Raw genomic sequence first — 17,972 nt, 5'->3', positions numbered from 1 at the left:
CAGCTGATAGATCTATACTGTCAGTCTCAACACTATCATCTCTCTCTTTCTCTTCATCTCCTCTATCCCTCTTTCCAACCCCAACTCGGTCGAGGCAACTGGCTGTCTAACATGAGTCTGGTTCTGCTCAAGGTTTCTGCCTGTTAAAGGAAGTTTGTCCTCGCCACTGTAACTTGCTAAATGCTGCAAAGTGCTTTGCTCATGGTTGATTAAGATGAGATCAGACTGAGTCTATCCTATCTTGATGTTGGGTCTTTGTTAATAATTTAACATAGAGTATGATCTAGACCTGCTATGTTTGTAAAAGTGCCTTCAGATAACATTTGTTGTGATTTGGGGCTATATAAATAAAGATTGATTGATTGAAATGATGACCAGTCTGGGAGTTTTATTTTGACAGGTTCTTTTTGCTTGTTTCTGTAACTAAAGCATAAGTTATTTGTCAAGTTAGCCATTGTTTTTTAGGTAGCATGATGAGAGGAGGAACCAGTGTGTTCCCTTGATGTGTCAGAGTTAAATAAACGGACTTGAGATTCATTCACGCACAATCTGACGTCCCCTCAAAACTGATGCCTCACAGTCTGACAGATTTTGACCAACAGTTTGTTTGACCTCAATTTTTGTGACGCGCAGTCAACCTTTGAGATTGTTTTCATCACACATGACGCTGGGCTTTTGAAGGCTCACACACACACACACACACACACACACACACACACACACACACACACACACACACACACACACACACACACACACACACACACACACACACACACACAAACACACACATTTTGAATCAAACAAAATCACCCAACTTTGAGGATAAACATTTTCCTGCTTTTTCACCCCTAAAAGGTTTGTGTCTGTACGCCCACCAGTCTTGCTCCGTGTGTGTGCGTGTGTGTGTGTGAGAGAGAGAGAGAGAGACAGACAGACACATACATGCAGCTGTGTGATTATAACAGTGTGTTGTTGTGCGGCTGTGTGAAGAGCAGGGGTCAGGATTGCACTCTGCAGGTCAGGGCTGACACATCTGTCACTTCGCTCCTTCTCTGTCCGGGAGAGACGGACGAATACAAAAAAAACAGGGGAATAGAGAGATAGGGACAGACAGAGAGAGAGAGAGAGAGAGAGAGAGAGAGAGAGAGAGAGAGAGAGAGAGAGAGAGAGAGAGAGAGAGAGAGTGTAAAAAGCTTGAGGTAGAGATGGCAGCTCCCAGGTGTGAATCAGTGAGTATGAATATGAAAACAGCTGGAAAGAGCCTCATATGCATTCAAAAGTGATTCAAATAAGCTCCCGTCCATTTCATTTAAACATTTTTCTCAATCTGGTGAGGACACACTGATGCTGCTGATGAGCTTTTGGGTCGTAATGACAGCTGTTTTAAAGTCCAAGCTGTTATTAAGCTCCTCTCTGACAAGCATTATAACAGTTTAGCTTGTGATAAGCCCTCTCTTGTGTGTATGCGTGTGTCTGTCTGTCTGTCTGTCTGTCTGTTCATGCAGAGTAGGGTCATGTCACGCACATCTGGCTGGGTTTAGGTCGGATATCAGCCTGATATCTCTGTCCTGCAGCCTGCAGCATGCGATCCTGAACAGATCTGACTCCTACTTGCAGACTAGGATATACATACGAAAAGTAAGGGATAATAAAATGGTTAGCAGGTGGTTATGGGAAATAGAATCCCGACTGTCAGGATTGTATATCCCATAACCACCTGCTAACCAAACATTATCCCCCTAATTACAGAATGACAGAAAACATTGATTAACCCTCCTGTTATGTTCGTTTCTTAGGAACAACAATAATGTTCCTGGGTCAACTTGACCCGGGGCATATTTGATTATCCAGAAGTGTCAGAACCCAAAAAAATCCAGATAAAGATTTTCAAAAAAAATCATTGTTAACTCCATTACTAACCATTTAAATCAGCATTTAGTGCATTGGTGTTCTTTAATTCTCACAGATCATGGTTCAATGAGGATAACTCACTTGTTTTTTTATGAAAATTCATGTTAAAACTTTTTTTATGTACATTGGAAAGGGATTGGGGTTAAATATGTAACCCAGTTGCAAAGAAACATTTAGTATTTGACACTTCTGACCACTTTTAGCCTCCACTTTGACTGCAGGGTCAAATTGACCCACGAACAGTATGCAAATGTGTGGAATGAACCATTTTAATTTTATATGTTTTTCACACTAATTAATCCATAACGAAAATTACTTTTAACATTTTTTGGGGGGATTTTTGAACTTTAGATTGGGTCAATTTGACCCCGCAACATAACAGGAGGGTTGCAAGAATATTATATTGATCTAAAAGGATTTATGGAAAGAGTTTTCAAAAATAGTCTCAGTCGGGGCGCTGTTGGCCTAGCGGCCTAAACGCGCGCCCCATATTCAGAGGATATAGCCCTCGTTGCAGAGGTCGCAGGTTCGATTCCAGCCTTGACCATTTACTGCATGTCATCCCCCACTCTCTACTCCCCACATTTCATTTCATTAAAGGCAAAAATGCCCCAAAATATAACTTAGAAATAGAAAAATAGTCCTAGTGTTTCCTCAGCTGTCAGCATTCCATGGCGATGGATTCTTATTCTCTTATTCTGTGCACTTAAAAATAAACAATGCCACAACTCTGAACCCTGCTGCTATTATCACCACCGTTCATGGTTTAAGTTTGTTTGTAGCAATAGTTAATCTAAAGTTTCACTCACCTGCTCTGCAGCCGTTGCTAATATTGCTGGACAGGGTCCAATATGAAAATGTCCGTAGCCTGCTGACTCAGCATGCTAACCGAAGCTAACGTTTTAGCCACATTATTTTAATGCAAACGGTTGTACCTGACCTTACAGTCTGTTGTGTCAAGCATCTTACACAGCTATATGATCAGTAAGAGAGCTGGTTAAAGCACTTGTTGGTAGGAATGGTGTAAAAACAACGTTGCTTTTTTTCTGCTGGGTTTGGAGAAAAGGTCATAATGTCCATCGGTACTCATCGGTAAGTGGAGTAATTTGAGACTGTTACGAAATCTCTGCATTATCCAATGCCTTTGTATCAAGCAACGTTATTATTCCCCTTGTTCCCGTTATGACGGACCAATTAAGCTAATCTCCAATCCTCTGTCCTGATTGGTTAAGGGGCCACGTCCTACGATTGGTTATGAGTCCGGCACTATCATGACTGCACACGCCGATCTGTGTTGGGGGACTAAGAGGAAATCTGGTTGGGAGGGATAGTGTTGACATCCGAGGTCCCTCTCTCTGAACAGATGTTTACTCCGTGACTACCAACAGCAGCTTTAATAAGATGTATTTATCATAGAAATGGAGCATGCATGTTTGCTTGAGGTTTTTCTAGCGCTCTTAATCCTTATTTTTTGGGTTTAAGTATGTTAGGAACAAAACAATTTGGAATCGCTTCAGCCTTGCAGCTTTTAACAAGCCGTATGTGTTGCAACTTATTCCTTTGGGGCAAATGTGCCAGTTAAAGTTTGTTCACTTAAAGTTCTTCTTTTTGCCACTGACAGGCTCAGATTTTTATCAGGGTCTGACCACGTTGCAGAAAGGATCCCTACACCTAAGAGTCATCAAGTCATGTCATTTGAAATGTTTTTGTCAATAGAGTCTGTTAGTTTAAAAAGAAAAACAACATAAAGCAAATTCTTGGTTTAAAAAAAGCGTCTTACTCTTACTCTCTTGCTGCTATAAGCAAAACATTCTTCAATCCTTCCCCAACTCTGCAGAAAAGTTGCAACGCAGACGCTAACTTTTCATAAGGACAAGGTGTGCTGCACAGACAGCATTAGCGGGAATTGAACCTGTGACCTTTTGTTGTAAGGCCGCTCTGGTGGAATAGGGTTCATACATTTTTACTCAACCTGGAGGTTTGAAACCACTTATGTTTTGCTTTATTTTTGTTTTATATAAGATCCTTTCACCTCCTACAGCCTTTTGAAAATCCTTTAAATCAGACCCCTGTGCACCTCTGAGGTCACATCCTGAGAGGACGCTCGCATCGCTCTGTTTTAAGGGGGTCACTGGGAAACACTGCAGGAGATTATTAACCATAAATCTACAGGGGGGAACTTTTCAGACACTCTTCAATAATAAAGTGTTTCTCTACCTTGGTTTCACTGGCTCATGGAAACCTGCAGACTTTAATGAAAGCTCTTTTTTTAGTCTGATTTTAATGAAGTCGTATGTAAATTCACTCTCTCCTAAATTCCCCGTTCCTCCTGTCCCGTCATAATGAAGCTCTCTTTTTCTGTTTTTATGGTTTGATGTTACCGAGTAGACACACTAATTACTTCTCCTCTCTCTGTTTCTCTCCCTCCTCTTCTTCTTCATCCTCCTCCTCTTCCTCTTCAGTCCCATCCTTCTGGGGTCTGGTGCACTCAGCCTGGAACCTGTGCGCCATCGGGAAGCGGCAGTCCCCCATCGACATCGAGACCAGTCACTTGATCTTCGACCCCTATTTGACCCCTTTGAGGCTCAACACGGGAGGACGAAAGGTAAGTGCCGCCTCCCCTGAGCCTGCCTGACCTCCAAGTGTTGAGAAGAGAAATGTTTCCTCGACAGATTTCAGACAGATCTCATCAAACCTTTAAATGAAAGGCAGAACGTCATCCTCTGACAGCACCGAGCATTCATTCACCTCACAGCAGGACGCTTTCTCTAAATCAAGATTCAGAGAAACTCATGTGTCTGACAGAGACTGTGAGCTTGTCATCCACAGCAGAAGGCTTTAAATTCCCAGCTGCATTTGACTGCAGCACCGGGCTCAGGAGGCATTACAATTTTAGCCCCTTTACACAGCAATCACAGTTAATCTTTACAGGACAAATCCTCTCCAGAGCGACCAGAATCACAGTTAAAACACAGATTTAAGAGATGTTGTACATCGCACTCTGGATTAGATCTGCTGTTTTGGTGGTTTGTTCTTGTTATTGGCCATATTTAGATCAAGAGATGTCACACTGAGGATATCTTCAGTTTAAGGAAAAGCTGAGAAATAAATACATACAATATACAACACAGTTACGTAACAGCAGACTTAAGTCTTAGATCAGTACGTCTACTTTCTGTGATGACATTCGTATGAGTATTACAATGAAATTCATATCCTTGGATCTGTTATGTAATTTTTTTTAACATCATGTAAGCCAGAAACCTCAAATAACTGATGAAAAAATGTTGCAATGTTTTTATGAATTCGAAGATTATAAAAATATGATATTTTTCCATCAAATTCAGTCAAATAAAGACATGACGTATCACTAAGTTCTGTACACTGCTTCCTCAATATATTCTACATCCTAGTAAAATAGATAAATAAAGATATTAATAGTGAATTAAAGCCTTTTTCATAAACCAAAGACAAAAAATGTGTTTAATGTGCAAGTTGTAGAAGAAGGAGGACTCAAAGTGCAGACTGAAATTAAAGGTTTCATTAACAAAAAACAACAGGGGAAAAACATAAAAAAGCTTTCAATGAATCCAAGGGAACACAAGAACACAGGGAACACAGGAAGACTGGTAACACTGGAAACACTCAGCTAACACTGGTGAATGAACAGACACAGAAGTGAGGAAACACAGAGACTAAATACTAACGAGGCAATCAGACACAGGTGAGACAACGAGACACAGATGCAACTAATTAGGGTTCAATCAAACTGGAGGAAAACATGAACCCAGGAAGTAAAACTAAACCAGATACACAAGAGGAAAGAACTACAAAATAAAACAGGAAACACTATAGACTATACACAGACAAGGACTACACAGACATGAGGGTATATAACAAGGAAGGAGAACATAAAAACACACTCTGGAAATAACTGAAATATCAACCTGATCTGAAACAAAAATGACAAAAAATCCCTAAAAGAAAACTTAGAACAGACCAAAACATGACACAACAGAAATACAGTACATCCATTGGCATAACCTTCTGCTTTCTCTAAAAATGACCTTCTGTGTCTATTTTTAACCACCTTTTCATGACTTTGATGCCAAACATCACAAGGTCAAAGAAAGTTTTAAAGAAGCAGTAAGAAAAGACACCTGCAAGTGTTTAGTAAATCCAGCTGCTCCTACATTAGGCAAATGTTACTGATGTCACGTTAGAACACAGTAACCTCCGGCCGTGAGACATAAAGCTGATGCTTTAGCCGGAAGTGCTAAAAACTGCAGTCGTTCAAGTGTCCACATGAGTCTGACTGTTGAAGAATCGGTAACCACATACACACCCATTTAGAAAACAATCTTTACAGCAAAAATAAACATGTTTACAGCCTGTTACAATTATGGGTGATTTTTTTTATAATCTCAGCAGTTTACTAGACATTAAGATTAAGAATTTTGCTTAATTGAGGCCCAGTTGACTTAACTGATAGGCGGGAACACTGTAGCCGTTAGCAAAGAAGCTAAAGGCCAGCCTCAACTCCACGTCTTTGCATGTAGATCGAGTCAGCGTGTCAATACGGCACACGCCGATGGTAGGCTTCAAAACTCAGCTTCAGAAACAAATGGGTGATGTTGCAGAGACTATGTCTATGTGTTATACAGTTTATGGTATAAACTACAATGTACTGAGAATAGAGTGTTCTCACCTTTTTTTATAAACTGCTAAATAAACGATAAACTTGGCAATAAAGACAACCTCATTCAGGTTTTTAGAAGTTATGAACACAAACGGTGGCTCAGGATGAGGAAGTCTGTGGCCCATATGGCAGTCTGAAGATCTGAGAACACCTGTAAGATTTCTTATCTCTAAATATGAGCTTGATACAGACTTATGAAGGACTTATAATCCCTTTTTTTACTGTACTGTTCTGTATTTTCTAAATGCACAAAGAAAGAAAATACAAACAAACTGAATTTTGACCCAGAGATATATTTATATTCAGACAGGTGAGAGACACAGGAGTATGTTAAAAAAGGAAGAGTAGAACCGCTTTAAGGCATATCTATTCATACTGTAAGAAATTTTGAAATATTCAAAACAATGTTTGACTGAAAGTGTTCCCATGTTCTGTAAAATACATCGTCTTTGCAGTAAAACCTTTTTCAAATAAACCAGTGAAACATTTGCAAGTTAGGGTTAGGGAGTCAAGGATCTGACTGTGGTGGATAGTTACTTCAAGAAAGTTCTTCTGTGGGTTCATGTTTTCAAAAGTCTCCTTTCTTCAAAAAGCAAAAATCTCAGAGTCTTGCCTCTCGCTAGGTCAACCAAACGTTAATGAGTCAGCATTTCCAATATGGCGACCACTGTCGATATAAGCTTCAAGTCTCTGCTTCAGTAATCAATGGGTGAGACAATGTCACCGAGACAATGTCCATGTTTTATACAGCCAATCAGGGCTGCAGGTTATCAGACGTAAGGGGCAGAGACCAAGAAAAACACACAAGAAGCTGTTTGCTTGTGAAGAGCAGTTAGCGTCAGCAGTTAGGAGCTGCTAAGTTTCACTGTCAAGATATGATCCTTCTGCAAACTCTGATGTAACTTGTGCAGGTCTCCAAACCCAAACCCAAACTCTAACAGCTTAAGGCATATCTCATTGTATTGTGAGAAAATTTGAAATGTTCAAACTAATTACTGAAAAAGTATTCCCATGTTCTGTAAAAAAAACATTGTATTTGCAGTGTAACCTTTGTCAAATGATCCAGTGAAACATTTGCAAGTTTGACGCTGTGCCAATGTGAGGCCTGTCTTTTATTGGATTTGCATAAAATGTAATTAAAAAAAAGTGAATGACTAATTTGTCACTAAGTCAGACAGTCACATGATCAAACTCTTTATTAATGTCATCAATGAACTGTGACTGCCTGAACCGCAAAGAATTGATCATTTCTGACACTTTCACTTTTCACATTATCCCGGCTCACTGTCAAAGTTTTATTCAGCACAACTTCTCAGTGTTTCAAACAGAAGTGTAATCATAGCTGTTTGAATCCATTTCCTCCAATCATGCATCCTGAAAACGAGCCAGACTTCAAACTGACACCACATCTCACCACCACAACATCTCTGCCTTTGATTCAGAAGAAAAAAATGAGTCACAAATCATTATTCCAAAACATCATGTCTGAATCAAAATCTGATCACGGCAGGTTGCTTTGATCTCAGCGAGGAACAATATGCTGCTCTGTTTTTTACTTTTTAATATTCTCTTTAGAGGTTTCCAAACACTATGATGCTCCAGAGATGATCACTACTCTAGGTGTTTTAGAACCGTCCAGAAACAGATGAATCCTTAAAAACCGACTAGCATCAAGAAGCTGCTTCATTAATTAACTCTACAACATTCTTTTCTCAGAGTTAGAGGTCTCAGAGGGGAATAAAACCTAGCCTTAATTGTTATGAAAATCTAAATTCATTTTCTGCATGGGGCCCTAAAGTTGACAAAATTTGGAGATTGTTTTTGGACGAGCTGCTGATTAGAAATGATCACCAATAAAAGTCATTGTTTATGACTTTAGAGAATAAACCCAACATGGAGCGTGGAATGTTTTTGTGGAAAAATGCAAATCATTTTTGTGCAAAAATTATTATTCCCCTTTTGTATTATTTCCTGCCAACATGTCTCGCACCTTCTCTTCAAACCCTCCCTCTTCACAGTTAGGGTGAGATAAAATAACCGCGATGACATTGGTACCATTAGACTTGACAAACCTCCCCTTCAGAGCCACGCTAGCCTTGATGCAGCTGTTTCTGCAGGCTGAGTTTAATTTTTCATGACTGCAAACTGACACTGGGGTGATATTAATAGTGCATTTCTTTAGTGCATAGTGCATTTCACCATGTTTTATTGACGTCTGTTTTGTTACCTCTAAAGCATTAGAAGGACTTGTGGGGGGAAAACAGAGGCGGGGGTGATAAATCTACCAAAATAAGAGCTGTATTGGAGGTTAGCCTCTACCAAAAGACAAATCAAGGCTCCATTAGCTCTCAAATCTTTTTTTGTTCCTCTAAAGGTCTTGGTGTACAGAAAATGAAGCATTTTGAATGAAGCACTGAGGGAGCTCCTCCAGAAAGTATAGAGTATTAAACCCCTTATTTCTTTAAAATTGTATATTTGAATGCAATTGTGTGTGTCAGAAGTGTCCTTTCATATAAATATGTAAAGGAAAACCAAAATGAGTTTTCAACTTGAAGTGTTTGTTCACATTGCAGTTCACACACTACAAAGATTTAGGGCCTGTGTCTATTAACAGCATTTTTTTTATTACCAGCAGCACTCGTGACCTCAATTTCAGAGTGTGTCTCACAGGTGCTTACTGTTGCTTGGTTACTGAAGTTGTCCCTGACTTAAAGTCTGTTTTTAAATTACCCTGTATGCTTCATATCTGCTTCTGTTTCAGGGATTTTACAAAGAAAAGTGATAACGGAAAGGAGTCATGTTCTGGAGCTGCTCAGACTTTTTAAAACACCCTAAAAAAACAAGGCTTACAAGTTTGTCCCCCAGTATTGTCAGAGTTTATATCAGAAGTCCCGCCCCTCACCTTCTTGAATTTGATTGGTCGTTAAGGGAGAGACATGCAGGTGTTCCAAAGATGGATTTTTTTCATGCAGTGTCAAAAAACACCAGAGTGCTGAAAATGCTGAGCTGCATTGGTTTCTATGTAGAAGATAAACACTGCATCTTCAAAAACAACACCAAAAATAACAGTTAGTAAACACAGACGGACAAACCATCAATCAATCTTTATTCATATAGCACCAAATCACAACAAACGTTTTCTCGATACTCTTTTACAAACAGAGCAGGTCTAGACCGTACTCTATGTTGAATTATTAACAAAGACCCAACATCGAGATAGGATAAGATCCAGTCCCTTCTTACTGACAGGACTTGATCTTATCTCATCTCAATCCCCCATGAGTGGAGCACTTTGCAGTATTTAGCAAGTTACAGCTGCAAGGACAAACTTCCTTTAACAGGCAGAAACCTCGAGCAGAACCAGACTCATGTTAGACACACATCTGCCTCGACCGAGTTGGGGTTGGAAAGAGGGAAGGAGGAGAGAGAGAGAGAGAGAGAGAGAGAGAGAGAGAGAGAGAGAGAGAGAGAGAGAGAGAGAGACAGAGAGAGAGAGAGAGAGAGAGATAAGAGCAATGAGGGATAGCTGTAGTAGTAGAAGTAGAGAAACAGAGACGTTTGCTTTGTCACTCTTCAGTTCCATTCTCACTCCACCAAACAAATACCAGCGACTGTTTCTTAAAGTATTACTTTCACTCTGTTACCTGTCTACTTCTCTTTTTCGCTGTCTCAATGGCTTCAAAAAGTTTTTGTTTTGTTAAACATCAGTTAATTATCAATGTGCGTTCATCTATAATACCTCCTGCAAGGAGATGCCGCTTAACTTTTTAATCGCACACCCACATGCTGAGGTTTTATCATTTAAGTGTTCCATTTGTTCCACCTTTTCCACAGCATGAAACTTTTTTTTTTTTCTGCAAAGCCGTTTTTCATCATCTGCTCTTAAGCCATGACAAACTATTTCAATCACACCGTTACAGGGTGTCTTTCCTGTCTCCCCTCTCAGGGCTTCTGTAAGTACATCTGATACAATCAGCGGGATGATACCCTTAAAAAAAAAAATAAGGTGAGGAGAGGAGACAATGTGACAGAATCCCTTTCACACTTAATGATCAATTATTTCCTGCGGGACATTAAAGATGAAATTTGGTGCTCAGCACCAGTATTAAGTCAAGTCAGGTCAATTCCTTTGTTACACGCTAACACCGCTAACATTTATCGGAACTTCCAATCTGAGTAGCTTCCTCTCTATTCAGATCCCTCGCCCTGCTCTCCTCAGCAGACCCTCTCCCTCTAAATCCCCCTGAGGCTCTTTCTGTGATCAGCCTCCGAGGTGCCACAGGTTGAGCTCAGAGCACATAGAAACGTGTCAGACTCTAATCATGGCTGCCGTGTCTCGCTGCGGTTCAGCCGAGGATGCTGGGAAAACCAGATGAGTGTCAGCAGAAGATCAGGCTGTGCTAATCCAAACCGCTGCAGAATGTAGGTCGGCCAGGCTAATGAAATATGTGGATTACTGAAACACTGGGCCACAGCTTGTTTCAGATGCAGTTACATGGAGTTTATGTTAATATCTGTGTAGATGTCGCAACTCAGTGTGTGTGAAAAATAGAACGACTTTAGTAGGTTAGTTTTTTTTGTACGTTTGTTTTTGTTTGTGTGAAAAAAACTACGGCAAACTGCATGTGTAAAAATCCCATTAAAGATTTATAGAAACCATGCAGAGTTAATGTAGGTCATGCATGATATTACATATTCTGCATTCACAAACCCTCTCAGATTGTGCACGGTTAACCAAACACCAGTGTAATCCGCAGGTGTGCATAAGCAGGTTTTCCTTCTCTGTATATGCTACACAAACCAAAGGTATTGTGCAATATTTAGCATGTAATTTGTGTAATCTTCAGACCCATCTGTGGAAATATGAGACACTCAGAGGGACAAGTCCGGCCGTCAGAGATGTGGAAAGTGAGATGTGGAGGTGATGTACGAAGAGTGGTAGATTTAGGATTGCAGTCAGGATTATGGATGGATCAGACAATCAGACCTTCACCGATGAGACTGGGATTTATACCTCATGCAAAATAAAAATAAGAGTTACGATTTTAAGCCCAAGCCATGATGTGCTCTCTAAATTTAAACAGGAAGTGCATAAACCTGACCCAAAAATAGGTTTCATGTTAGCCATATCTACGAGAGGAAGGAAAAAACGATAATTCAGTGTTGTTTGAAGACACACCCTTTAGCATGAGATGCTAAAGAAGGTTCATTACAGAGAGTTGGTAGTTAATTATCAAGGACCCTTGTTGTATCTTCAGTTCATTGATGCGATATAATATTATTTACTTTGCGTAGTGACAACGCATATTGTTGGTCACAGATAATAACTCGATAATAACGTTAAGAAGTGAAGTTAAGAAGTGACATAAAGAAGTGACGAAAAGAAGTGACGTAAAGAAGTGTCGTAAAGAAGTGACGTAAAGAAGTGACGTAAAGAAAGTGACGTAAAGAAGTGACATAAAGAAGTAACGTAAAGAAGTGACGTAAAGAAAGTGACGTAAAGAAGTGACATAAAGAAGTGACGTAAAGAAGTGACGTAAAGAAAGTGACGTAAAGAAGTGACATAAAATTACGTAGTTACCTTAGAATGAAAGAAAGAGAATGAGTCAGAAGCGAAGTTGTTCATGCCATGCATTGGTGATTACCATTCATCTTTCTAGAAGTTACAGCTGAGTTCCCACAACCCTATCCCTAACCTGGAATTTTTTAAGTCTCCTCTCTTCAAAAAGCAAAAATCTCAGATCCTAGCCTCTTGCTAGGTCGACAGCGTTAATGAGTCAGCATTTTTCCAATATGGCGACCGCTGTCGGTGGGCTTCAAAATGAGACAATGTCCATGTTTAATACAGCCAATCAGGGCTACAGGTTATCAGACGCGAGGGGCAGAGGCAAACAAAAAACCCACAACCAGCAGTTTGCATCAGTGGTTGACAAAGTACACAGCTTCATTACTTAAGTCAAAGTATAGATCCTCCAGGTTAAATATTACTCCAATACAAGTGAAAGTTGCTCTGTCCGATTATTACTTGAGTTAGAGTACTTGCTTTTAAAAATACTGAAGTATTCAAAGTACTTCTTTAAAAATCTAAAAACATTATATTTTCACAAAGCATGAGTGCAGGCAAGAATACATAGGAGTACATTCTGTTACATTATTTTTATTCAGAGAACATTACTTGAAATCTCTAAACACTATACCATGGAATAAAAACAGAAACTAAGTTACTCCAAGCACAGACAAATTAGTTTGAAATGTTCATCTGGAATGAAACAAATGTTATGTAGCTCAACATGCTTTCTCAGGTTGGACAGTGAATGTTTGTATGTTTAGGCAGAGTGGGAAACAGGGAGAACATTTCAAACGATACGTATCATTCTTCATTTCAAAAACCTCTAACACGGGCTGAAGATATGTCCATGGGGGCTCAGGTGGAGAATTATAGCCATCATTACCACCTCTAAATGAACTGCCTGATCTGAGTGAAATTTGCTCTGTGTTTGCTCCACGTTCAACCGAGGAGACGCACGATATACAGGTACGACTAAACCACTGAGACAAACAGAACTACACAAACACAGTTTACTGTCCGTGTTTGCAAAAGCGTGAGTAAAAAGTAATACGTTTCCTCAAAAAATAATACTCAAGTAAAGTATAGATACTCAAGAAATGTACTTAAGTACAGTACTGAAGTAAATTTACTCTGTTACTGTCCTCCACTGGTGAGCATTAGCAGTTAGCAGCAGTTTTAAGTTTTACTGTCAAGATATGATCCTTCTCCAAACTGTGATGTAACATGTGCTGGGGTCCGTTTCACAAAGCAGGTTTAGTGAATACTCTGAGTTTGTTAACCCTGAAATGAGGGAAACTCTGTGTTTTCCGTTTCAAACCAGAGAAAGAGGGGTAACTCTAGCCTGTTTCACAGAGGGAGGTAACTTAAACTCTCGGTCAGTTACCGTAGTAACAGACTCTATGAACCTAATCTGGTCGGGACCAGGTTTTTCTCGATGAACCTCAAGTTTCTCTCAGTCTCCGCCCCCTTTCAGCCACACACGGTATTTGATTTCCTCATTCATTCAGTCGGCAGGCGAGTTTTGGCGTAGCGTATTTCTGCCGTCTGTTATTTAAATAATAATTCAAAAATCAATCAGTAGGCCTATATTAGGTGCCAACTTTTTTCACTAAAATGGCATGTCCTTTTGTTAATGATCCCGTGGATGAAGGTGCAGCATTATTGCGCAGAGAATTAAATATTCGTCGGGAGATGATAATCAGACCGCGCATAGATGTTTTAGCATTTCTGGACAATTATCTTTTTGAGCGGTACCGTTTCACTTCACAGTTTATCATCTACATACACAACCTAATCCGTCCGTACATTTGCAACATTACCCACCATAGTCGTGCTCTTACATCCCAGCAGATATTGTGTGTTGCTCTGCGTTTTTTTGCAAATGGGAGTTTTTTGTATAATGTTGGAGATGCAGGGCACTTACGTAAGGCCACTGTATGCAGGACGGCAGAGCAGTCAGAGACACCATATCCCGCATCCACTTCAGAGATTAAGACAATATCATCACCACTACCACCACCAACACAGCAGCAGTCAAATAAAAACATAATACAAATTTAATTTGGTCTTCTTTATTTCCTACAAATACAAGAGATAGTTTAGTTAATGTTCCTGTAGTTAACTTAATTAACATAATTCACCTGTGACCATGCACCCACCTCTAACTTGTGCTCTAGTAATTCAATTTCGAGATCTGCCCTTCTCATCTGGCGGTCCAAGAACTGCATTTCTTTGTTGTTTTTTTCAATTTTTTTCAGAAGAAATATTTTGTAGATATCTTTAACTGGGAATACATAAGGAGGACATTAAATTATACAGTTGCACATGAATTCCACAGAATGAACCTCTGGTGTTTACTGAACATCCATCTCACTGTGTCAATCTGTGCAGTTGAAGTTGAGGGACCCTCCTGCTGCTGCCCAGCCATGCCCTGTTAAAAATGATGAGAATGTGTTAATACTTCAGTGTAGGCTAAATGTCACACTCTATTTTACACCATAATGTTAAGAAATGTGAATGGGAAGAGAACTAGCAATAACATATCAAATGTTACCTCTACAGGCCTTTCTGGTTCCCCCTCTGTGAAGGCAGCACACAAAGTCTCCTCGCACTCTTCATCCTAGATGAGTGATATGTCTCAGTATACTTAAACCACCATTTGGCAAAATCTTTGGAGTATTGCCTACTTACAGTTACTAGGTCTGTTGTGGCGTGAGGGGGCTCCACCAGGCAGATCGCACCATCAGAATATGTTGGGAGAAAAAAAAAAAAAAAATGAAAAGGGAAATAAATATTTGTATGAATAGGCTTAAAAAAAGATATATAGGTCTAGGGATATTACGTGTTATAAAGGCACTTGTGTCTTGGTGGGTGGGCTCAGAGGATGAGCTCCCTCCAGGGATTCCCTCAGTCGCTGGCCTTCCAAAATTCTGTCTCAGGGCCAGCGCCTCTGCCTCCGTTAGAGGTGGCGGTGCTCGGCCGCCACCCGTTTTACGGGCATCTGCTTTCTTTTTGTTGGCTGAGTAGAAGTCTGTGTTAGTTTAAATAGGCTTAATTATTTAACAGAACATGATATAGATGAAAATACATGCATGTGTGTGAAAACAGCATTATGTTGGGGATAAAACAACTGCACAGTCAAACAGCCACTTAATATTTACTTTACAATGTAAAACATGATCAAAATGAGGTATCCCCATGATATTATGCCGAGGTCTTACCTGTTTGAACAATGTTTTTATATTTCATCCTAAGCTGCTGCCAGGTGCGCTTCTCCCCCGCGTGATTGCACCTAAATGAAATAAATTAATAGGCTACCATTCAAGCAGTTTCCCCCTGTGATTGCAAAGGACTACATTTAAACGTACGCATTGACCCGAGCCGCAATGTTCTCCCATGCCGTCTCCCTCTGTTTGGCACCTGCAGCGGTGTTGCATTTTAAAAAAAAAACATGCTCAAACTCGCCATATGAGCGAATAAGGATGTCCAGTTCCAGTGGGGTGAAAAATGCCGCCCTCTTCTTCTCCATTACCATGGTGACTCGTCGAATCGGGGCTCCATTGATGCTGTCTTTTTAAAGTTGTGGTGCACGCACTTAACCCCAGGTGAAACTACTCCAAGTTGATTTAACTAACTCAAATCAGCTGTTGTGGAACCGAAAACACAGAGTTTCCTATCTCAGAGTAGATCAACTAGAGTTCAGGGTTAGACTCAGAGTTTTATTGAACCTGCTTTGTGAAACGGACCCCAGGTCTCCAAACAGATCAGTGATCCAGACTTTAACAGCTGAAATGTCTTCCCAGCCCTCAGTCCCTGTTAGCAGGGTTGGAGAGTTCTGGTCCAAAACGGTTCCAGACAGGAGTGTTCACAGTCCAGCTCCAGGGGGGCCTTAATCCAACCATGCATTAAATCCACAATCCATGTTGTTTACCTCAACAGGCTTAGCTGGACCTGTCCTGTGGGGAGGTTTTAGCACACAGAGGTTTTACTGCAGGCTTGTTGAACTGTCGCTCACAGTTTCAGGGGGGGTATGAAGGATTTTCTCAGAACTGCTTTGATGAACTGTGAAACCCGGTGAACTCTGCCGTTCCCAGTATTTCCAGTAAAGGGAGTTAGCACTGTTAGCTCTTTATTTTAATGACCGCAGATAAATGTGTCTTGTATTCTGCTCCTCCTGCAGAAATCACAGGAAGCTAAAACTGGATTTAGGTGGAGTGATTTTAACATTCTCTGATGTTGTTGAAGCTGACTCATCTGTTGTGAATTTTTCCAGTCAGGTGTACCACTCTTACCTTCCCTGAGCTAAACTCCTACAATGAATTCGGCTGTGTTTCAACCCCGATGTTCACCTCTACTGTTGCTTTACTGTACTCAGCACTGAAGGAGATTCTGGTGGTGGAGTTAGAGGCTGATCAAATTCTCTGCATGATTCAGAATATTCTCAGTGGCTCTTGAAGATTAATTTTTTCTAGTCTGACAAACTAACTTATGTGAAGTGAGATAATCTAATCATGAAGGTCGACTTCCAGCTGTGGTGTGGCGTTTGAATATCCACCAGACTCAGAGTGCCTAGTGAAAGATTTTATTAAGGTCAGTTTATTCTCGACCAAACTTGGCAGCTTGGCCAGAAGGGCTCTGTGTTTCAGAGAGTTTCAGTTTTTCTAGCAGAGGGCTCTTAAGTCTGTTTGTTCATAATATAGAACAGCTTGTTTTTGAAACTAGTGGTGAATAAAAGGTTGTGATAGAATAAAAACGGAGCTGAGAAAAAATGTACATTTCATTGTTATAACCCGGCTTGTTAGGGGAAAGAAAAAAATATCATCCACCTGTTGCTTTTGGTAAAACAGAGTCAGTTCTAAAAAAAAGTTCAGTTGTGTTACAACCAAGCAGCAACCTCAGATGTTAAAAAATGCTGTCATTCAGAAAAACTTGCAGTTCCTCGACACAAAGTAAATATTTATTTACCATATCTGTCTTCACTAATCATATCTAGGGTTGCAAAATTCCGGGAATTTTCAAAGTTGGAAACTTTCCATGGGTATTTACGGGAATTAACGGGAATAAAACCAGGAATTTACTAAATGGAAAGTTGTCTCTTAATAGGGAACTTAATATAGATGGGGAAAATATGTTTCAGCATAATCCTGACTAAAACAACCAGATATTTAACTCAACATTCATGTTTTTGTTCTTCAATGAAAGAAATGATTGTACCATAAAATATTTAACACTTGATAAAGTTCTACTTACAAATAAATGTGTTTTAATTGTATTATTTTGGATGGATGTCTGCTAAAAAAACAAAACAAATATTTATTCTTGGATATGATACCTTTCCATTAAATTACTCTCAATTCCCATAAATTCCCATGAATTCTCATAAATTCCCATAAATTCCAATAATTCCTATGGAAAGTTTCCAATTTGGAAAATTTCCGAAATTCCCGAGCTTAACCTCCCATGGAAATTTAGTGGAAATTTTACACCCCTTTGAAAAAACACAGATGGGGAGGGAGTAGAGGTCATTTGTTGTAGGCTTTTTTTGAAGAGGTAGGTTTTGAGGTGATTTTTAAATGAGTGAAGAGAGTCAGAGTCGGAGAGAGGGGATACAGAGGGTTGGTGCAGCGATGACGACGGCTCTGTCCCCCAAGTTGTGGGTCTTGGTGATGGGGGACAGGAGATTAGAATCTGAGGACCTGATGGGGCAAGATGGGGTGTGGTGTTTGAGGAGATCGGTCAGGTATGAGAGGGCGAGGTTACTGAGGGCTTTGTAGGTGATGAGTAGGACTT

General features: G+C 40.1%; 1 protein-coding gene and 1 long non-coding RNA gene across 4 annotated transcripts in view; one reads left to right on the top strand and one right to left on the bottom strand.

The window, feature by feature from the left end:
* The window catches only part of LOC117832338 (carbonic anhydrase-related protein 10-like), a 74,975-nt gene extending 64,395 nt beyond the window's left edge, over nucleotides 1-10,580 (top strand). Inside the window, exons 3-4 of the mRNA XM_034711430.1 lie at nucleotides 4,377-4,519; nucleotides 10,560-10,580. Coding sequence (XP_034567321.1) covers nucleotides 4,377-4,519; nucleotides 10,560-10,580 — 164 coding nt within the window. The remainder of the gene's footprint in view (nucleotides 1-4,376; nucleotides 4,520-10,559) is intronic.
* A 3,662-nt stretch (nucleotides 10,581-14,242) lies between these two features.
* Nucleotides 14,243-15,715, bottom strand: LOC117804611. 3 transcript variants are annotated; one of them, XR_004629196.1, is made up of 6 exons: nucleotides 15,404-15,715; nucleotides 14,874-15,213; nucleotides 14,737-14,802; nucleotides 14,557-14,613; nucleotides 14,342-14,466; nucleotides 14,243-14,261 (listed from the first exon to the last, which is right to left on the bottom strand). It is a non-coding gene; the product is annotated as an uncharacterized LOC117804611 (long non-coding RNA). The 3 variants fall into 3 exon arrangements; XR_004629195.1 differs by having other exon boundaries at nucleotides 14,342-14,613; nucleotides 15,404-15,474; nucleotides 15,551-15,715; XR_004629194.1 differs by having other exon boundaries at nucleotides 14,342-14,613.
* Nucleotides 15,716-17,972: the final 2,257 nt, after the last annotated feature.

Source organism: Notolabrus celidotus, chromosome 20 (genome assembly GCF_009762535.1).
Source record: "Notolabrus celidotus isolate fNotCel1 chromosome 20, fNotCel1.pri, whole genome shotgun sequence".
Classification (NCBI taxonomy): Eukaryota; Metazoa; Chordata; class Actinopteri; order Labriformes; family Labridae; genus Notolabrus; species Notolabrus celidotus.
Note: the sequence above shows the minus strand (reverse complement) of the source record. Positions and strands in the feature narration are given on the sequence as shown.